Source organism: Anser cygnoides, chromosome 9 (assembly GCF_040182565.1).
Source record: "Anser cygnoides isolate HZ-2024a breed goose chromosome 9, Taihu_goose_T2T_genome, whole genome shotgun sequence".
Taxonomy (NCBI): domain Eukaryota; kingdom Metazoa; phylum Chordata; class Aves; order Anseriformes; family Anatidae; genus Anser; species Anser cygnoides.
Genome location: NC_089881.1, coordinates 11353221 through 11375222, shown reverse-complemented (window position 1 = coordinate 11375222; position 22002 = coordinate 11353221). Strand labels below are relative to the sequence as shown.

General features: G+C 50.5%; 2 protein-coding genes across 6 annotated transcripts; one reads left to right on the top strand and one right to left on the bottom strand.

The window, feature by feature from the left end:
• Positions 1–819: 819 nt before the first annotated feature.
• Positions 820–13120, bottom strand: DNAJB11 (DnaJ heat shock protein family (Hsp40) member B11). Its single transcript, XM_067001964.1, has 10 exons — positions 12988–13120; positions 12720–12876; positions 10382–10479; positions 9415–9547; positions 8378–8520; positions 7739–7821; positions 7060–7117; positions 6376–6487; positions 5825–5984; positions 820–1739 (listed from the first exon to the last, which is right to left on the bottom strand). The coding sequence occupies exons 1-10, from the start codon at positions 13065–13067 to the stop codon at positions 1675–1677; spliced, it is 1089 nt and encodes a 362-aa protein (XP_066858065.1). The 5' UTR covers positions 13068–13120; the 3' UTR covers positions 820–1674.
• On the top strand, positions 13066–21868 carry TBCCD1 (TBCC domain containing 1). 5 transcript variants are annotated; one of them, XR_010833434.1, is made up of 7 exons: positions 13066–13623; positions 13739–13888; positions 15395–15761; positions 16694–16880; positions 17029–17482; positions 20615–20778; positions 21342–21868. XR_010833434.1 is itself a non-coding variant. In XM_048077353.2 (7 exons), exons 1-6 carry the CDS (start codon positions 13066–13068, stop codon positions 20742–20744), a joined length of 1890 nt encoding a protein of 629 aa, XP_047933310.2. In that variant the 3' UTR covers positions 20745–20778; positions 21342–21868. The 5 variants fall into 5 exon arrangements, 3 of the variants coding, with proteins under 3 accessions (XP_047933310.2, XP_066858064.1, XP_066858063.1); XR_010833435.1 differs by lacking the exon at positions 21342–21868 and adding an exon at positions 17913–18061 and having other exon boundaries at positions 20615–20758; XM_048077353.2 differs by having other exon boundaries at positions 17029–17526.
• Positions 21869–22002: the final 134 nt, after the last annotated feature.

Below are 22002 nucleotides of genomic sequence, written 5' to 3'. Positions count from 1 at the left end.
TCTGGCAACCTGTGTTCACCTCGCCCCTCTCCCGGCTGTTCCCGAAGCCCCAGGTTTGCTCTGCCAAAGCAAACGCACAAAGGATCCAACAGGAAACCTTCCCGGTGCTGCTGCTTCCGCTGCGTCAGCTCCTGCTGCTGCTGGATTTCAAGGGCTGGGTGGGACGCGGCTGGACCACTGCGGCACACAATGGCCGGGCCACAGCTCTCCCCCTCCCCAAGCTCAGATCTGCGCTACTCCGACTTGAAAACAAAAGGAAAACCCAAAAAGCAACCTTGCGTCTCCTGCTGCTTTTCCCCGGCAAGCATTTCCACGTGCAAAAGGCAGATCCCATCCGCTTCCCAGCTCAGGGGATGCAGCATCGAGCAAGCAGCTGGAGGGACCCCGCTGTACAGCCCCGTGGAGCACGGGGTAAAGGAGCAGAGCACCATCCTGCAGCAGCTGACTCATCTCGCTCCTACATCCCCGTCACGGCGCAGCAGCACGAGGCTGACTGACGCAGGCACCTCTGGGAACTTTCTTCGCTACCACTCCCAAAATTACAAATAACACGCAGAGATGAGCGTTTCTGACAGGGATGCTTAAAGGAGCAGGGACTTGAGGGTGAAGCTGCTTCACCAGAGCAGCACAGGTACGGCCCTGCTGAGTCACCCATCCCTTGATCCAAATAAAGCAGCTGCGGAGCTGCTGTCGGTGCTAGCAGCAGCACTGTCCCCCTTTACGGCAGCTCATGGCTTAGATCTCTAAAGGGACCCTTCCTCAGTCCAACGACTTGCAGCTGTACCAGGGCAAGGGCTGCTGAGACACAGAAGCAGGTAGTTTTTGCCATTCCAACTCAAACATCTTTATTTCTGCGCCGTTAGCTTCCCTGTCCTCATGGAGGACAGGGTGCAGGAGGTGAGTGAACATTTCCAGACAAGCCACTGGTTATGTTTGGGGCAGGGAGGAACCAAGACCACGAGGAGCCGTTCCCATTATTTTCCCTGAAATTTCACGCTGAAGGTCCGAGGAATCTTTGCTAAACCGTTGTGACTTTTAGATTCAAAGTGAACATTAACTTCTGGGACAAGAGGACTACTTGGTAGTGATGAGAGCCCACAGGATCTTTCAGAAAGTTTTTTCCCCAGCCTTCCCAGCTGCGTGTGGGTCCAACACGTTCTGTAAAGGCCCTCCTGCCAGTCCACTCCCAACAGCAGCTGTACTCCTGCCCCAGAAACACATACTCTGAAGCAATACCGCACTCTAGACTCAGAGGGGAAGGACTGGGATTAGAAAAAATACAAAAGAAACTCAGAAGAGACTGACACAAAGGACATCAAAAACAGGAGAAGCTACGAAAATATGCTGAGATGGTGAAGAAAAGTCACATCAAAATATATTTAAAAAACAGAAATTCCAATCTGTGTGGAATTTAAAACTCCTTTGCCCCCTTTTTTTTCCTGCTCAAGGAGTCTTTGTTGTTCCAGGACATGGAACAGGATAGGCAGCACCAATTGTGTCCTGAACAGGGTAGTATGCCCCACAGCTCATCTGAATGCTTCCACCGTTTAAAAAAAAAGACATATATACCTCAACAATCACCCCACCCTCCCTCTTTCCCATTCTACGATGGGCAGGAGAAAAAACCGCAAACAAATCTGACTTTTGATTTAAGTCCTTTTTTTCCCCCCCACATCAATATCCCTGCAATCCGTTGTACACCTTCTGCACAGATCCTTGTTTCAACAGCTGTTTGAGACCTGCAAAAGAAACGAAGGCGTTACTGCACAGCACAGGCAGGAGGATGCTGCAGCTGCTGCATTTACCAGTCCCTGCTACATTTACACATCGACTTGGAGGCCCCCTGGCACGAGCCTCTCGAGGCTGAGCCCACAGATCTGAGTAACGCAGTCAAACACTGACACTCTGAGCATGATTTAAACAAACAAAAAACACCAAAATCCCCCCAAACCCAGAGGTGCAACAGCTTTACTCGTGCTCCTTCAGCATTTCTACAAGGAGAAATAGGACCGAAGTTAATAGTGCCAGAACAATGCTTTCATACGCTCTCTGGACCACAAAAAGGCAATGATTCCAGGGAGAAAATCTCTGCTATCACTTCAAAGGCGAGAGCACCACCTTGAGATCCTCACAGCTCTGTGAGGGATAGAGCTAGAGATAAAGCTCCAACTCCCAGATCATTTTGCTATTGAAGTCGAGAACAAGTTTGCCATCTTAAGTATAACTGCACCAAGAAACGGCTTTGAGAGCATCTCCAGAGTTTAATTCCAGTCGTCTAGCTCATCTCCCCAGGCTCCCTCTACAGCCCAACAGAAATCCTCTGGCAGCACGTTTGGGAAGGCTACGTCTGGCTCCTCCTCGAACTGCCAGCTACAGAAAGCCAGGCAAATAATTACAGAGCAGGGGTTTTCACACCGGTGCGTGGTGCCTGGGGACAGTACTGTTCACTGGAAGTAGTCCCTAGACTGCAAGTTTGCAAGTTTGTTCTCTTACTCGCATCTGTGGAGTTGAGCGCTCTACAGAAAGCTCGCATTTCTGTTTTGAAAGCCAGTGTTTGTAACTAGATGAGCATCGCTAGGCTGGATTCAGCCTTTACAAATGCCATCCTCCCCACCCTTGAAAACCCATTCATAAAACACCCTAAAGAATTGATGCCCTGATGTCCTGTCAGCATCCAGAGCAAGATAAGAGAACGGGAGGGTGAGTCAGCACTGAAACCACAGCAGCTAATCTACTGGGGTCAGCACATTCAGGAAAAGACTGGCAGGGCTTTACTGCTGCTTAAGGGTCATATTTGCACTGCCCAGAGGAAGCAGACTGGCAAGAACATAAATGTCACACTTTTTCCAGGGATAAATCAGAGGGGACTCCCTCTTCAGAGTCAGCCTGGTCACCCACAGTGCCAGCACACTCCCAGCCCTGGCCGTGGGGCCCCTCGGGGCGCAGCAGCACCTCTGCTCTGACCAGCACCAGAAAGGATTGTGCTGGATCCAAGATTGAGAGAGCAAACTTTCAAATAAATAAAAAAAAAAAAGCTAAATTGCTTTAATTCTGATGTTAGGTATCCCCAAAACAGCATCAGCCTCAAAACAAGCACGCTGGCTTGCACCACGATGTGACAGAAGAGAGGATTGCTGTCCTGCCTCAGATCAGCCTGCTGAGCTGCAGCCAGAGTCCCGGTGGAGGGGGCTGGGTGCTGGGCCTGTCTGCAGAGCAGAGCACGTTCGGCTGCCTGGAAAATTCTGCAGTGGTTGCCACCTTCAAGCAGGGTATGTAAGCAGGGAGAGGCAGACCAGTTATTAAGATCAACCAACTTACTCATAAAAAAAACAAAACAACAAACAACAACAACAACAAAAAAAAACAAAACAAAACAGCAAGAAAAAAAACCAAGCTTACAGGCATGGAAATCCTTTGTTAGGAGGACTGGCTAAAAGACAGTATGTCTCCCTGCAAACCTTGCCCTGCTCACCTACCCTTAACCCATTCTGGCTACAGACACTACTGTCCTTCAGGACTGGTTATTTGATGCACACAAGGTCACAGAAGTTCCGTTAAAATGCTGAAAAACCGTCCTGGAAAGAACTGGAAATAAGAGGCTCGAAGCTACTTCCTGGCCCATGTGTAAGCGGATGTACCTTCTGGCCGTGCAGCCTTTCAAAAGGAAGGACGTAGCTGAAGAAAGGTGAGCTCCAGCAACCCAGAAAAAAGTGGGATTTGCACCACTCCTGTACCTCGTTTCCTGCTGACTAGCTCTTAGGCAGATGCACACTGGCCCCAAAGATACCCTCATTAGCGCACAGGAAGTTTTAACACTTATCTGATGCCCCAACCCCAGTGTTGGGGATTTGGTCCTGGCAGCCAGGAAGCCTGACGTTCGGTGCCACTGCACCCTCACTCATTCACTACAGCCAGCTTAAAGTTTTCCTGACACCGCTGGCAGGTGACAGGCTACAACACAGCACGGGCGCTTTGCTGCCTGCTGGTGCTCTCTGAGCACTCTGGAGGGAGATTTAAGGGTCCCCAAAGACAGCAAACGAGCGTCGGTAGAGATGTGTAAGAAACGAGAGAAAGTCACTTTGGATCAGCAGGCAGTAAACTCCCTGACGCTATGCAGGCAGGAAGGAGAGCATATTGTTTCTCTGACCCTAGAGCTTAGATGGACCAGAGCACTGCTCTCAGTCTCACTGTCTTCTGACTGCCCCAGGAGCCATCCATATGGTTAGGAGATAAGAAATTAGGAACAGTGCCAACAACAAGAAAAGGGATGTTTTGAATTCTGAGGCCTACAGTCTTCCCTTGAGTGTGTACACTGAACTGCTGCCACACAACACGAGCAGACCTATTCCCTCATAAAAACCCTGAAATCTCTGCATGTTTGGAGATACTCTAGCGCACAGGAATGCATCTGACCGCTTACCCAGTCACCTTCCCCTCGGAAGGGTGGAATTGCTTTAGGAGGGTATGAAACACCCAAAGGCCCTGTGCCTGAACACACCCGTGCCAGCACCATCACCTCCCAGCTCCTGGGCACGCTAGCTAGCAGTTCTGACAAACACGCAGGGCTCGGTCACTGCTTCTTGCCCTCAGCCGCTCCTCAAACTGCCACCAGCAGCAGCCAGAAGAACCTCACGTCCACACAAGAGGTGCTGCTGCCTTGTGCAGGCTTGGGAAGGACAGCAGAGCCTGGAAGGGGGACACCTCGCGCTGATGCAGACACAGACTTCACAGCCCAAGCAGCTGCAGACCTGACTGCAGGAGGAAGAGCCGCAGAAGACGGGCCAGCCCTGGAGCTGCAGCCACCAGCTGGACTCCCTCCGGTAGCTCACACAGCGGTGTTGACACAGCAGGAAGGGCTGAAAAGAGACCACTCGGGGCCTGGCTGCCCTCTACAAACTCTAGGAGTCCAGGAAAGCTGCACGTTTGCTTCTCACCACTAGGACAGCTGCCAGAGTCCACTAAAATGGCACATTCAGGAGGAGGTACGATAGCCCTGACCAGCAGGAAGAAGTGCTGGGGAGCAGGGTTTTCTGCAGGAGAGCTGCATTGCTATGGGCCAGGAACTTCTTTGTCCCCCAGCAGAGGATGGGGCAAAGACGTCTTGCCTTGATGTCTACTGCGATGCCTTGAGCAGAGCAGCAGATCCTACTGCAGAAGCCATTGAAGCAGGGATGAATTTCCGGCTAGGAGTACAGCATCTGCCCTCCCATCAGTTTTAGGATTTCGACACACCTCACCCACAAGCTTCCATTCCAGAACTGGAAGCCGAGTAGCTGATCTCTCCAACCACGCAGGTCTGCACTGCACACACCTTCCCCGAGCACGCCCGAAGCACTGAGGGTACAGGGAGATGTACGGAGGCACAAACCCCGCTGAGCGCTGCACGGCACTGTTTACCCTTGGCTGTAGAGGGATTTTCACGAGCACTGCCCCCAGGCAGAAGCAGTGGCTGGAAAGCAGCTTGTGATCCTACTCCAGGAAAGGCAAAGCAGACGGGCTAAGCCCGGTAAGTCCTTCGCTTCAGACAGATGGCCAGCTACAAAACAAAGCGCCGGCAGGTTTGCCAAGTGCAACATTCCAGTAGTGGCACATCACAACCCAGTCCTGTTCCCTACAACTGCAGCAGCCAAGCTCACACGCTTCAGAAGAAAATGAAAGCTATTCACAGGGCACTGGGCCAAACGTGTTGTGTTGTACAAGAGATCCATGGAAAGGAAAGCCCCTCCTGACCACTACAGGCCCCTGGTTCAGTTATGCCAACTTCTAACCAGCTTTCGCAAGAGAACTGCGCAGCCCAAAGCCACAACAGCCGTCAGACACCCACCTTCTCGCTGTTCGTTTGTCAACTGCTCTTTGGGGAATTCCACATCAAATGTGATTATTAGCGAGCCTTTGATGTTATTGTTATCAAAATTTGGAAGACCTTCTCCTTTCTTCCACAGTTTGGCCCCAGGTTTTGTAATTTTATCCCGAGCAACATGGACCTAGAGACAAAAGAAGTTTTGTAACTATTGTTCTGTGTATGTACCCCAACCCCCCAAATGCCCTTTGCAGCCCACTGAAAAACTTCATCTGCTATTGATTCCTTGCCAAAGTTAGTGACATGCAAGGGGTCCGGGCAGCATTACTGCCAGGACACGTGACAGTACTAACACCAAAGACAGAACTGCTCTGGCGGCCTGGAACCCAGGTCCTCACCACGCACCTTGTACAAGGCGCTTTGGCTCTGGAGGAATTGGTGTGGAAGCCTCCAGCTGAGGGGACGTTGGGCACAGCCAGCAGCTGCGCAGCCCCCGTGCGAACTAGCCCTCAGCACAGCAGGCCTGGGAGTTAAATTTTATTTACACGGAGCAGGAAAGCAAACTGTTTCCTCACCTTGTGCCCATCCAAGTGGGTGATATCCATTTCAAAACCTGTAAGTGCCTCGACCAGCGAGATTGTCACATTTGTATACAAGTCATCTGCTCTTCTTTCAAAGACTGGGTGCCTGTGGAAATAAGAGACTGGAACATCCCTTCCTTCCCACAGGAAAAGTGGGTCCTCTAGCTTCCTCCCCTCTCTTTGTGAAAGGGTTTAGAGATTTCACAGAAGTCAGAGAGGAAGTGAAGAATGAATGAAATTTAGCTTCATTTTCCTGTGTGAGATGCATACTACTAATAGCCTTTCTATTTCTAGGGCAATGAGTGGCGAGGCGTGTCAAGAAGTCGTGACTCACTCGGCAATCTTTCTTAATAGTACATGCTCTTACAATAGGGAGATCGCATGTTTATGGAAAAAGGAGATACTTCATGTGATTGAGGCAGGAGCTAACTCACGCCAGAACTCGGGCCAAGCACAACAAAAGCAGAATACTACCGCAGCATCCTAGCAGCGGTGAACCCTCTAGCATCCTTGGGGCTCAACATCCTGCACAGCCCTGACTACCGGACCCCTGGCTGTATCAGCTCTGCTGAAGGCTAAGCAACACACTAGCCAAGCAGGCAACACCGGCCAGAAAATTGCTTGCAAACTTCCTTTACAGTAACCTGAAAGAGTGGTGTAACAGGGCCAGCCACTTACTTAAGAACTTTTATTCGGAAACGCAGATCTCCTGGCTCCCCATCCACATGGGGTTCACCTGTGAAAGAAAAAAGAGCTCTATTTAAAGGAGCTAGTTAGTACAACCGAAGAAACAAGCAGCGCATTGTTTCTTTACAACAAACAGCAAATACCTATACACAATGGAGATTTGCAGCTCACGTGTTCAAGGGAAAAAAGCAACTAGTTGATTCTTATGACTACAACCCTGATAAGAAGTATTTTTTGCTAAACAACCCAGGATTTTCAGAGCTATCCCTCAATGAATTCATACCTGTCTGCTGTTATAAAGACTTGCCCACACATTAAGGATACCCATCCTTTTCTTGTTAAAGGACTTGAATTCCTTGGACAGAGGGGATTCCCTCACATACTCAAGTCAGAAGCAGATGCTCCTGTTCAAGTTACCATCCGAAACATCAGATTTAGGGCTTTTTTATGCGTCTACCCAGTACCACCAAAGGGAGTGGATCTCAGTTGTTGCTAAGCGTGGATAACACTCTACATGCTCCTGGATTTCAGCAGCACGCACTGGACGCAGCACTTCAAATAACACGTGCTGATCAGTTACCCAAAGCAGGGCCCGGACACTTTCACTGTCACGATGACCAGCCTTGCATCAAGGAAAAGGAGCAAGCCACAGCCGCGCCCGTGTACAGACCTTCCCCAATGAAGGGATACTCCATGCCATCCCTCACGCCTGGCTCTATCTCCACTTCTAGTGTTCGCTCTTCGTTCACGAGCCTGCATAGGGGAAGAACAAGCAAGCGCTGAGTTTCCAGCATCAGGTGGTAGCAGCTACTTATGTTTCTGGGAGAATGAGAACACCCCCACACGTTAACACGTTCCTTGCTCACATCTAAAACTGGAGGCCGAGTGCTGCCTTTCTCGCACACTAATACTCATCTAGAAGAGAGGGCAAAGTGAAGCTCCTAAGCGCACAGCCAGCATCTGGATACGCGACTACAACATGGTATTCCACATCCAGCTGTCCCCAGCTGGAAACTGTGGGCTTCTCCAACTTTGCTTCTGCAGGTTTCAGGTATCAATATGAAATTTCTGCTGCAACAACTGATTGTTCAAGGAATAAAGAACTGAGAGAGCAAATTGGTAAGCTCTTCATCTAATAGAGCTGGCCCTTTCTACTCTAAAAATAAAGACTCTCTCTCCTTAGCCACGAAAAACCTGGGTTAAGCGCTCCCAGATTGCCCAGGTCTTCGTGGTTGTACAGGCGCTTTTCTCCATCTAGCGGCAGGTTTTGAATAAACATGCACATAGCACTGAAGAGCACAAAACTCACTTGACGTTGGGACATTCATCACAAACAACTTCCTGAGTCATCTGGAAACGTCCAGGGCCCAACTGCGTGGTCCTCATCTCCTGCCGGCAGTTGCATTTCCGTTTGCCAGGTGCCTGCCTTGCCACTGGCTTGTTCCTGACAACCTGCACGAAAGAGGCGGACGTAAGCAGACAAACCAGCACCCGTGGGCCTTGATTCCCCAAACAGTTTGAACGTAACTTGTTTTTTGTGCACTCTGCTGCCTCCACAGAAGCCGCATGTGATCTTGACAAAACATTTCTCTAAGTGGTTGTCACCTTATGCCTCCCACTGATCACACACTAAATTCCCAAGCACCAGAAAACCAACTCCGAGGTCCTATTGCCACCTTCCTAACTAGGAAAGGTAACACCAGGCTGAAACCTGATGCCTTTGGTTGGGATAGCTTCCTTGTTCCATGCACTGGGCAAAATTATGCTGAGTTTCTCATTTACCCAGATGCTCACAACACAAATTTGAGCATTTTGAACTCTACCACAGTACAGCAGAGATTGCGAGCACCAGAAATACAACTTGCTTAAAAAATAATAATTAAAATGCCACTATATGTTTGTTAAGTATGCAATCCAGAGATTCATGACGTGCTTGGCCACATAAAAAAGTGACGAAAAATCCATAGCATGGTTTTCTAAGGACTGCTGAAAACCAGAGAACTAAATTAAGTGTTTTAGCCTCAAATAACAATACATTCTGGAGAGAAACCACTAACACATTTTCCAGCTGGGCTACTGCAGACTGGCCACAGCTAGGCCCTGACAGGCAGTAAGTTACCGTCACAAGAAGCATCATATAGGCAAGTTGCCAGATGGCAAAGATAACTGATGGAACAATGTGTTCGTTTATCTGCTACCAAACAGCATCATAACATCATCCACTGACAGACACTGAGAAAACAAGCATCTATTTTAGTTCTGTTCTTCTGGAGAAGAGAGAGTGGCCTGGCCAGCCACCTGAGAGCTGAGAACACGCTGGGGAGCCCAACAGGCCCGCAGACTTACCTCTACAAAGTTCCCTGAATACACCTCCTCCAGCGTAACCTCCAGGTCCACGATGATGTCGCTGCCCCGTGGGATGTTCCTGTCCTGTTGGCGAGGGTTACCTCCAAACATGAACCCGAAGTCCCCAAAAAAGCTAGAGTGAAGGACATCAGTTAGTTCAGGAAGGAATTCTGATCAGAGGTGGCTTTGCTGAAGAGAGCCATCCAAGGCAGCAGCAACGCCTCAGAACCTGACAGCTGCCTAACGGGAGTCCTCTTCGCACGGCTCTGCTGCTCAGCTACCCTCACCCCGAGGCACAAGCTCTGAGCACTGCGAGTCAGCGCTAGCAGGTTGGTTTTCACAAGTTTAAGGACAAGCAGTATGAGGAAAAAAAAATAAAACACCCTGACAAGTCTGAATGTTCTTCCCCAAACGGACCTGCAGACAGTCGGAGCTCTCACCCAGAAGGATTACATGGGAAGAACGACTTAAGGAATTATTTTAGCAATTTTTTTCCTAGCAGAACCAAAAGGGCCTTGAAATAACCACGAGATCAGGTTGCTCTCTGGAAGTCACTACAGCATTACCTTGCAAAAGGAAGGAAAGAACCCCCAAGTGCGCACACAGTCTGTGATAAAAGGTTAAATGATCACGTAGCAGAAAATGCAGGAAAGATGCTGCGTGTTTAATGCAGCTGCAGCACCTCACAAGTCACCCACGTGAGCAACAGCCATCCGTGTGGACAGACACCGCTGGTTCCCACTTACTGGTCTTGGAGAAAGGGCTACCACAAGACAGACAAATGACAGCAGCAGGTAGGATATCCCCTGTAAATGTATTTCTTCAAACCCTCCGCTGTCACCTCAGATCAGTGCCCCCTGACCAGGTAAAAGCCCTTAACACTGAATTTGCCTGTGTCAAACGTATGCACAAGCATCACAGAATTAGAGCTCCGACTACAGAGTAACCCGAAGTGGCAAAGTCTTACTGCGAGAAGATGTCTCCATGGGAACTCTGGTGCCCGTCCTTCAATCCCTCCTCACCATAGGCGTCGTACTGCTTCCTCTTCTCCTCGTCCGAGAGCACCTGGCAGCGGGACACAAAGGGACAAGGCTTTTGCCCACAGCTGAACCGGGCTATTTAAACAAGGGGTGGCGAAGAGCCGTGCCAGGCTCTTACCAGGGGTCGAGCAACGCTTCAGGGTACAGAAGCATGGGCTACAACTTGCTCGCTGCACTGCGAAGTTAAATGTTTGTTGGTTAAGTTAAAATTAGTTTATTAAAACAGCAGAAAAACGCAGAAGATATGAACAATACCGACTTTAAATCTTAATGAGTTGAAAGACTCAGAAGGGAATAATAATTCAAAACCAGCTATTACAAAGCAGGAACTGCTTTTCAATGAAAACAAAACAACACTCAATGTCCCCCCTCTTTTCTCTGCTTGTTCTTTAAACCTGTGGAACACGTATTCCTCTGACAAGTGTTTCCTAACAATTAGCAACGAATGCACATTTGCCTACTCAGTTAAATCTGCCAGGTATCCTAACTCTGCACCAGCTCGAACACTGACCCTCACTTCTAAGAGCAGCCAAATTCAAAAGGAGCAACCTCAGTACTAAGGCACAACACATCCCAACACACAGCACTCAAGGTTGTAAAGCTTTAAAGTTTTAATTCCTAGGTGTTGATCTTTGCTCTTGCTCCTCACCCAGAGATCTGCAAATTTCCAGTCAGATTTAGCCTCCCTTCCCCTTCCTGACCAGCTGATGACATTCTGGAAGGTCACAATTGCCTGGTTAACTTTCAGAAGACTTGAAAGGAGTGGAAACAGGTGGAGAAGCTAGTTCAATGATGATAAACAGTCTGAAATTGTAGCCAGTGATAAACGTCAGCAACAAAGGGGAAGGAGAGGAAAAAGAAAAACCCACAAAACAGTAACTAACTATCAGCTTCATCTTTCCAGGGCTAGAGATAAGAGCTCAGGTCTCTGTCTGCCACCTAAGATTTGCGTTAAAGCACCTGTTTCATAGAAGTGGGATAAATTTTCCCTTCTGTGATCTGTTGGTGAAGGAACAGAATTCTTCTGGTGGACTACTAACAGTATCACAAGCAATAAGAAAGAAATAAGGAACAAAACATTTGCCTTTACGTTCATTTTGCTTCTTTCTGCAGACTTCAGTGGAACACACCGCTCCAAACATCACCAGGAGACCTCTTGTTTGTTATGCTAGGTTGCCTCAAAAGCAAAGCAGCTACAGTGGGTAAGCTTAGAAAAAGAAAAGACAGCAAAAACTTCATCCCCAAACCATCCTGAGACTAACAGCTGCTGTTACATGTAGGAGTCTCCTTTAATTGAAGCATCTGTGTCTGCACCACTCAGCTGGCATGTTAAAAATCACTCGGGCTGTTTGAAGGAAGGACACCGAGCAGTTTAATTAACCTACTTCCCCCACATTTTTTTTCTGAAGACTTTGCTCTAGATACTCAGCGAGACAAACCTTGAGCAGCAGTATAGAGGCTGACGTTTTATGTTAAAAAACACCCTGGTGTTAGGTGAGAGCACGCTGCATTTGTTTTGCCTGTGCTGGCACCAGAACTCCCAATGTTATGCTGAACAACTTGGACTCTGATGTGCTATTTCTCACCTCACTTTCTCAATCATTTTGTATTTGCATGTCGGAAGAACAGAGCAGTATCGGGGCGGCAGCAGGCTGCATGGGGGGACAGCCCCTTTTCTTCTGACCACAGCTCTTGGTTCCAGCTCATCCTACAGCCTGACTCCTCCAAGCGAATGCCAAGCCCCCACCTGGCTCCCTGCTGGTCAATGCTCTCATCTTCCTCAGGATCCCTCTGCTCCAGGGGGTGGCAGGAACAGGAGGTGACCAGCAGTGGCAGAGGGAAGCAGAAGGAAAGGAACAGAAGCAGCTGCCCTGCGTGAGTTGTGTCAATGCTCGTGCACATGGCAGAGGAGAATGCAGGTTTTGACTTAAAACGTATGGCTAACAGTTTATACACAATTTATGTGGTATGTTATGCTATTGGTTATTATTTATATGCTGCTCTGTTGTCATGGAACAGAACTCCTTATGTTTATGGGACTAACAATGGTAAAACGACTTTTTCTGGTCAGCCTGGCAGCCTCTCTGCCCACCTCTTTTCATTAGGTAAAGCACCTGAGATCCAGCACGGGGGCAGGGGGAGGCCGGGTCTCCCCAGAGCCTTACAGAGGGGGGTTTACGTCTCCCAGAAGAGCTCCTGGGGGCGTGAGGCCGATTTCCCCCCGCAGCCCGAAGCCTCCCGGCGCAGCTCGGCCCCGGCCCTCACCTCGTAGGCGGCTCCCAGGTCCTGGAACTTCTCCTGCGCCCGGGGGTCGTCGGGGTTCCTGTCGGGGTGCAGCTGCAGCGCCAGCTTGCGGTACGCCTTCTTGATGTCCTTCACCGAGGCGCCGCGGGACACCCCCAGGATCTTGTAGAAATCCCTCCTGCAGCGGGGAGACGCGGGGAGGGCAGAGGGGGGCGGCGGGGCCCCATCAGCGCCTGAGGGGGGGATGGGGGCGGGCGAAGGGGTACGGGGGGGGGCGGCGGGCACTCACCCGGCGGCGGCCTCCCCGCAGAGGCACAGCAGCAGCGGCAGCAGCAGGAGGCTGAGGCGGCCGAGCCGCCCGGGGGCCATGGCGGCGGCGGGCCGGCAGCGGGGCGACGAGGAGGAGGCGCCGCCGCCGCCCCGGCCGCCCGCCTCACGCCTCCAGCCAATAGCAGCGCGCCCCGCCCGCTTCCGCCGCCGGCCGCCGGCCAATCCGCGGCGCACACTTCACCGGCGCCTCGCCGGCGGCCAATGGGAAGCGTGCTCTGAAGGGAGCGGAAGGGGGGGGCGGTGTACGGCGGGGCCGGCCGTCATGGCGGCCGCCGTGGCGCTGTGGGTCCGTACGGAGCCGCCGCTGCTGGGCGCGCTGCCGGTGCCGCCGCCCGCCCGGCTGGGCCGCCCCTACCTGCGCAAGATGGCGGCGTACGCGCGGCGGCGGGCGGCCGAGGGCTGCTTCCCGCGGCTGCGGTGGCCGCGCTGGCGGCACATCGCCTGCGGCAAGCTGCGGCTGGGCAGCGGCCTGGCCTGGCTCTACTTCCAGCGCTTCCTCCGCCTCCGCCCGGCCTGGCCGCCGCGCAGCCTGCGGAGAGCGGAGGCGGAGGCGGCGTGCGGCAGCGCCGAGGATCTGGAGCGGGAGCGGAGCAAGGCAGGGACGGGGCCGCGGCCGGGGCCGGGGCTGGGCGGGGGTCGGGGCCCGGCGGCGCCCTCCTAACGCCCGTGGCGCCCTCCCTAACGCCCCGGTGTCTCCGTTCCCCCCCCAGCTCTCCGTGGACACGCTGCAGTTCCTGCTCTTCCTCTACCTGCAGCAGCTCAGCCGCGTGTCCCTGCGCACGGCGCTCCGCGGCGAGCAGTGGCCCAGCCCCGCGGCCGCAGCCCCCGGCCCGGCGGGGAAGGGCGCCGGGCAGAGCAAGGTGGTGGCGCCGAGGGGGCTGTGGGGGGGCCTGCCTCGGGTTTCGGGGGGAGAAGCGGCCGGTTCGGGCTGGGGGAGCGAGGCGCTGCGTGTGGTGGCAGTCCTGAGCTGGGAGCGCTGCGGTACGAGGGGGAGGTGGGAATCCGCGCGGGCTCCCCCCCGCGCTATGGCTGGTTGCGGGAGCTCGCTCTGAGCCCTCCCGGCTCTCCCTTTAAGAAGCGGCAGCCTCCTTGCTTGTCCAGGCAGCCCTTCCTTCCTTGGAGGCGGCTGCTGTCCTATCTCCTGTTACAGAATGAGGGGGTCCCAGGGCCCTCCCTAACAAAATTACCCGAGGTCGTGCTTCAGAGAGGCAGAAATGCAGTCAGTCAGCCCCCTGGGAATGACAGCACCTCCTGTAAAGTGGTCTGAAAGGAGATTTGGGGTGGGTGTATCAGGTGCAGCTTGTGGGCAGCTCTGTGAGTTACAAGCTGACCGCATCGTGATAAAGGCCGGCTGCAAACCTCAGCAGGTTTGTTGTGGCTGTGCTGCTCTGAGCTGTACGAGCATGGGAAGCATGGGCAGGGGCAAGCTGAAGTGACTGGAAATGGGTAGCCCTATTAGATTTAACGAGAAGACTTAACAAAGAAAGAAAGAAAGGAGAGGACCTGATAGATGGCTGTGAGACAGGTAGGACTGGAGCACCCACTGGAATTGAAAAGTTGATGTTTTCTTCAGACCGCTGCTCAGGCGTCGCTTTTACGTAAAACACTGAACAGGGATGAGGGCTGCTCTCTGCACGAGAGGGTCTCTGTCACAACGCTGGGCTCTCCAGCCGCAGACGAGATGCTTGTGGCTGCGTGTTGTGCCCTTACACCTGCAGCCCTCGCATGTGGTGAGGACAACGTGTAACCGCAGCTGGGTGTTAATTCTGCAGCTCGCAGGCCAGCAAAGGTAGTCTTTATTAACGTCTGCCATGGCTCCAATCTTTCACTCTTCATGGTATGGAGCCCTTTAGAATCTGAACTAGCGCTTCGTTCAGAGGTTGGTTGCTTTATTGGTCTGCTTGCCTGTGAAGAAATGACCCCCTGCTTTTTTTTTTTCTGTGGCTCCTCATCAGAAGCAGTTAATCATAGCTGAAGGTCTGGAGCAGATGCAGCGATTTTCCAGCAGAGCAGTTGCAAGACCTTGGCTGTCAGCTATTGATTTGTTTCCTACCTTCAGTGCTAGCAGCAGCAGGCTGAGTTTGTGTGGGAGGGATTGCAGGAGAATCCGTTTCTGCTTTCTAGAATGAAATAGCTGGTATTTGGAGTTAGAATAAGAACGCTTTTCTTTCTTGGGGGAGCTTGCTGATGAGCGCGGTTTCCTTTCTGCATTTGGGAAGGGCAGAGCAGCGGGACCAGGCACTATGTCTGACTAACTTCCTCTCCTTTAGAACGAGCTTAGGCAAGGAGGTTTGTACAGTACTGGTGGAGCTTGTCATCTCTCTGAGAACTCGCCTCACTCTCGCTTGTTTTTCTGCCCCCCTAAGAACTGGAACGACCAGGACCACCATGCCTTCTTGCTCGCCCACCTCTCGGACATGCTGGAACTGCTGCTGGAGCCGGAGCAGCTCAGCGCCTCTTCCCACGCCACCAGCAACAGCTTGGTGTCTTGTGAAGCTGTCTGTGCCCTGAGCTTTCTCATCGAAGGGACTGTGGATGGCTCTGGGACCGTCTATCCTCTGCACAAGCTTGCCCTCTGGCAGCCATGTCAAGGGAAGAACGGCTACTCAAAGAGCGACAACGCTTTCTCCTTCCGCAAGCTAGAGAGCTGGCTGCGCTCCTGCCTGACGACAAACCCTTTTGGAATGACTGCCTGCCTCAGGTCTGGGAAGAAGCTTGCCTGGGCACAGCAAGGTATCTGCGGGCCTTGCCTTTACTTTTAGAAATAACTTTCCAGCCTCGATTCCTCTTGCTTAGCAAGGATCTGGCAGGGGCTTGCTGCTGTTCCTTCCAGCTGATAGTGAAGATGGGGAAACTGAGAGCTAGGGGTGAGTCTGCAGGAGCAGAGGGTGCTGTGTGACACCTGTGTGTGTTTTTTTTCCAGTCCTCAGATCACTTTTGTTTTCAAAGCCCCCCCGAGCAAGGTCAGCATTGCTACCTTCGTTATTCAAGTACAGCCAAACAGAAAATAGATAATGTGATGTGTCTGTGGCAAAGCTGAGAACTGACTGGGATTTTTCATGCCTTGAATCCCAGCCCTTCACCCGCAAGGGCGTTGTGGGGAGCCAAGGCACCTTCCCCCCCTTAGGGAGGAAAAAAAAAAAGATATTTTTTTTTTTCATTTGACCGCACAATAGGAGGAGTGGCAGTGCGTTAGGTAGAACAGTGAGGTTGCTCAAGGATTGTGCTGTAGAGGGAGCATTTTCTTGGTTTAGTATGTCTTAAAGTGTACTGTCCATACTTTCAACACAACGCTGAACACTTGCCCTAAAGACCTTCCTGCCAAGCGCAGATTTGTGTCCGGGAACTGGAAATGGAGATGCCCATGTCCTGGCTTGCGGGAGGCTTTGGCTGCCCTGAATGCTTTTGAAGGTTTTTTTGATCTTTCAGTGTGCTCTGGAGCTTCTGACTGCTGTGTCCTGCCCAGTATGCATCTGTGGGTGGTACGACTGTTGCGTGGTGACATGGTGTCACTGTGCTACTGTCACGTTTTGGGCTGATTACTTTCGTGAGGCACTGCCAGATGACATGGATGGTGAACCATCATGTCTGTGTCTCTGTAGGAGGCATGTATAGCCTCTTTGTTTTTCCTCGTTTTAAATGTATCGGTTAACTTTATTTTGCAGTAGAGGGAACAACCAGGAGAGCAAAGATTGCCTGCAACAGTCGTGTGGTGCCAGAGGTATTCCCCATGGTGATAATGAGCCAGGTGTACAAACAGACGCTGGCCAAGAGCTCAGACACCTTGGTGGGGGCACATGTAAGAATTCATCGCTGCAACGAGTCGTTCATTTATCTCCTCTCTCCTCTTCGGTGAGTTTTTGTTCACTGCAGGCCCAGCCAAATATTTTTTCAGTGTTTGTTCAAGTGCAAAGCTCTTGTTAGATGGATTAAGTAGCGAGAAAGTTCTGGGTGTAGTCTTTCCTGCTCACTGTGTCTTTGTTCTGTTGCTCTTTTGCAGCTCTGTGACCATTGAGAAGTGCCGGAACAGCACTTTTGTGCTTGGCCCTGTGCAGGTGTCTGTTCACGTCCACAGCTGCGACAACGTCAAGGTCATCGCGGTTTGCTATAGCTTGTCCCTTTCTTCCACCACCGGCTGTACTTTCCATGTTCTGACGCCTACCCAGCCCCTTATCCTTGCGGGTAACCAAGCGGTCAGCCTCGCCCCGTTCCACACGCACTATCCCATGCTGGAAGACCACATGGCTCGGGTGGGCTTGGCCACTCTGCCCAACTACTGGGACAGCCCCATGCTGCTGGGCAAGGAGAGCAGCGACACGAGCGTCTTCCGCCTCCTGCCGCCCTTGGACTTCTACACCTTTGTGATTCCCTTTGAGATGGAAGGAGACACCACGGAGATACCGGGGGGGCTTCCCCACGCCTATCAGAAGGCACTGAGTCAGCGGGAGCAGAAGGTACAGATCTGGCAGAAAATGGTGAAGGAGGCATGCCTGAGCAAGTGAGTGCTGCGTCCCGACGGGTGCGTGAGCTGCACTGAAGCTCAGCGCGGTCATACAAACAAGTTTCGTGTGATGTGGTTCTGCAAAAATGCTTTAGTAATGGGTCGGTTTGTGTGAGCTATGTCTTGCATGCCCGTCCTAAAGTACGAGTACTTAGCATTCCTGAGATCCTGATCTTTGATATTATAGCGAGGGGAATAATGTTTACAGTTAACTCTGCAGGAGGTGCTTTCTCCTGATGGCATTTTCCTCGCTTGCAAAGCTCAAGGGGAAGCATGCCTAGATGCTGCTGAGGGCCGAGGCGAGGGATCTGTCCTGGTGGCACGAGTTTACAGCTTACCTCATGCTGGGTACTGTCTCCTTGCTGTCTCTGTTCTGCTTCCAGTGCCGCATGCTGACGTGGGTGAGATCTGGGCACGCACCCTGAACAACAGCTCCACAAATTATTGGCCTGCAGCTGATTGGTGATCATTCTTAGCCCCAACCTTTACATTGAGATTGAAGCTTTAAATTACTGTCCCACCTGTTGTTGAGGTGAGCTAAGAATATGCATGTGGACCGTTACCGTAGATCACCTCACGGACAGTAGCTTTTAAAGTTCTCTTGAAAATTCTCTGCCCAGCTTTTACTGTTCTAACTAGGCCTAGCCTAGCGCGTCTCGTGTACTGATACACATCCGTTTGCTTTCTCAGTACCCGTTGGGGAGTTCTGAAAGAGTTCACCTTGCTTCCTTTGTCAACGCGCTTTCTTGAGCAGCCAGACAGATTGGGCAGGTGTAAAAAGCTGTCACCTTCAGTTTTGCTGCTTTTATCTTTTGTGAACCGTTTTGATGCAGCAACCTAAAGGATTTGGCTTCAGGACAGAGAATGGGGGTAGGAATGCAGATAGTTGATTTTAAAGACCTGAAGAGGTGAAAACAACTTTTGATCCCTAAGCTGTACTTGCACTGTATATATTTTCTTCCTGTTCTGTGCTCAGCTGATGAGTTGCGATGGGCTTGTAACTGGGTGCTGAGAAGCAGGGATCTCAGAGGGGTTTGGTCTGTGGGACACAGAGAATATGAAAACCTCCTGTTGGGTCAAACAGTCAACAGTTCCTTTCATACCAAGCTGAGGAATTCGAGTCTGGTCATTCGTTGTTCTAGAGCAGCTCCCTCAGCTTTCCCTGTCCCTTTGTGGCATTCAGAGAGCTCAGGAGCCTGCAGTTTGGAAGAGCTCCAGAATGAGGGGGAGAAGGGATTCTTGGGTGGGATTTTGCTACAGATGGAGGATGGCTGAGCAGTAGTGACCTAGTAGGGGTGACAAAGGTGTAAAAACCTTCACAACTCTAAGCTCTTGAATCTTGAAGAGCAGCAGAGAGGAAAATCTGAACCTCGACTGTTGTGCTGGAGTCATCCTTGTGTTTATCAACCTCATCTGAGGTGCTTCTTGTCTCTGCAGCCATTGCCCTCCCAGCGCTGTTGCTCTTCCCCCAGGGTTTTACAAAGGTGTTTTGCCCATCAAAATCTTATAGCTGAAGAAATGTTAGATAATATGGATGATGCACTTAGTTTTAATGTCCTCTACGGCAGTCACAGGGAGGTGGGAGCTTGGTACTGGATCCCTTTATTACATAAAAGGGGAAGAAGGGGGCCAGGTTTAGAAGGTTGCTGAAAAGAGGCTGGGCAGTTGACAGTGTAAAGTGTGTCTGTCCCCTGCAGGCAGGGAGACGACTAGACAGACAATTTGGAACAAGCAGATTATTAGGTGTGCAGAAAGAAAAAAAGCTACTGGTGCTTGAACAGGGAGGTGAAACAAACTGTTATCAGTAAAAGCCATCTTTCAAAAACTTGAAGTTGTCTGAATGAGGAAAGTGGGCTAAAAAAAAAAAAGAAAAGAATGTAAATCCTGCCAGGCTAAAGGTAAAAACCGCATAAGACGGGACCAGTAAGAGAGCCTGAGGAACAACTTGCAAAAGCGTAAAATCCTGCTTGCTTGTTTTCTGAGCACATCAGACAGAAAGTCTTTCAGGGTCGGCAGCAGATCGAGGTGTATAATAAGCACTTGGAGAAGATAAAACCATGAGAGAAGAGAGGAGTGACTGCCTTTGTGTTCACGTTCACTGGGGAGGAATTTAGGTTAGTTTCCAGCCTAGAAGCCTGCTTTCTGGGGAATTTGTCAGTGGATGTCTCCAATGGAAGTGACAGTACAAAGAAGAAGAGCCTTTAAATTGAAAAAAGGGTGTGGGTAAACTGGGCCCCTCTGAAGCTGAGTGGCACAGAAATGAATAGGGATGGTTTGCTGCTTTTCCCAGTACAGGATAGGAGCATCAAAACAAATTAGGAATGCGTCAAAGCAAAACCACACAAAATCTCCAAAGGATATTGAAGATGTTCATGTTTTACTTAGGTTCAGAAATGTATTGTGTAAGCTCATAGAAAAAGAAGTCTGTCAGGAGCTATTCAACACTAACGCCACCTTTGGCATAAGAAATTCAGGAGCTGAAGTGATCCCAGATGGCTGGGAAGTTCTGGAGAAATACTGCCATGAGACTGCGCTGCTCTTGGACATTTGATCACTGTCAGAGAGAGAGTGATAGAGGTGATATACCCTGTTATTGTTGGTCTTGCCAAAAAAAAAAAAAAAGTTATTTACTAGTAAAGGGAATTACTTGAGGAGTGGTGTTTATACGTACGTTTTTTCCCCATCTCCATTCTCTCTCTTCCAGATGCTGTCAGAACAAAATTTTCTGTCTCCATTGCTTGAACACTCATTACTGATCTTTTTCTACCTTTTCAGACGGTTTTTAATCTGTGCTCTAAGGTTAAAGCAGAGGAAGCCTTATGGAGCAGGGTGGCTGCTAAAGGAGTGGGAATTTTGTGTCACTTGTGTAACTCTGCTGAGTTCTACCTTTGGGGTTAATTTTAGTTACATTCACGTGGTATAAACCTTCTCTTCTTGGTACAGGCAGTTCTTGAACCAAGCCCAGCTCTTAGCTGATATGCTTAGAGGCTTGTTTTGGTAGAGAAGGTGAAGTTTAGAAGAATAATACTGTAAAAAAGCACGACTTTTGCATGCTTCCTTGCTGATCGTCTTCTTTTGGTTGCAGGGATCAGAGGAAGCAGTTCCAGATGCTGGTGGAAAGCAAGTTCTATGAATGGCTGATTCAGACAGGGAACCGTCAGCAGCTGGATAGCCTCGTCCCTCCTGCTGTGGGCTCCAAGCAGGCAGCAGGATAGCATCGTGTTCCTGGGCAACAAAAGGAAAGGAAGGGTGAGTACAGGGCTTCTCTCTCGATTCTTCTGTATCTAGAAAACTTGTCCCATATTTGTGTGTGCAGAGGAGGAAGGAGCTGGAAGCTGCTTGGTGGAGATTCTCCCAAGAGCTATGTGTTTGGTTTTAGTTCTCATTTTGCAGTCAAAACCTCTTCTTAGTTTGAGCCTGTTCTGTGTGTACTCAGCACCTCCCTTGTTCTCCACAGGTGGTGTTTGTTTTGCTGGGGTCATCCGTGTGTGTCTGTGAAGGCAGATAGGCTTATAGTACATAATCTGAAGTAAAAACGTATTTGAACAGCTGCCTTTTTAAAGAAGCTGTGTATTAATGTCTGTACTCACCTGTCTCACTTTTTAAGAGAATTGGGCGAGACTTTAATTATTTTGCAGTCTCTTCCCAAGCAGAAGTGGTTTAGAAGCCGGAGGCAGGCCCCTGTCCTGCTCTTCTGCTGTTGCATATTTCAAACCATAACATTTTTTTTTCCCCTTTTTCCTCCATAGTCTTTATGTTGCTTTCTCTTTGCTAGTGTTGGGCCTAAAGTTTGCTCCTCTACTTTGTTACAGAGTTGTTGGAAGAGACGGTGGTACCCTGAAGGCACTTCTCATCATGACTCTGTGGCTGTCCTGACTGAACACGTGGATCTGATGCCCAGTCTCGGTGTGGATTTGGACATCTCTCTGGTTTAGGATTTCAGTTGCTGCCACTTTCCCAGGAATGTGCTGTAACTATTCTGTGGGTAACTGAGAAAGTGCATGCTGCTGGAGGATGATGGGCAAGCGTGCCTGCCCCTTGTCGCCGGGCAGCTGGTGTCAGGTAGCATCCGCGGTGTGCAGGCGTCCACCAAAGGAGCCTCTCCTGATGTGGCGCTGGATGTAGGGCCGTGGCCGTCCCACGCATCGTTACAATACAAGCCAGCTGCACTGTTTTTATAAATGTGAAAAGCAAATGTTTTGATTTTTTTATGAATGAAATTCTATAGATTTTTTAAAATACAAAGATGGCACTTAAGCGATGTGATTTTTGTGGAATTACCTTTCTTGTACGTTTGCTTTGTTTTGACAAGTGTCAATAAAACAGAGTTCTCAGATAAGCCTGGCACATGTTCTGGGGAATGAGTTTTAGCTATACAGTTGGTGTTAGAGGGACACAGCATCTTCACACCTTTGATGAATGCTGAACCGGTCAGCTGAGAGAAAAGTACCAAATTCTTAGCAGCAAAGGAGC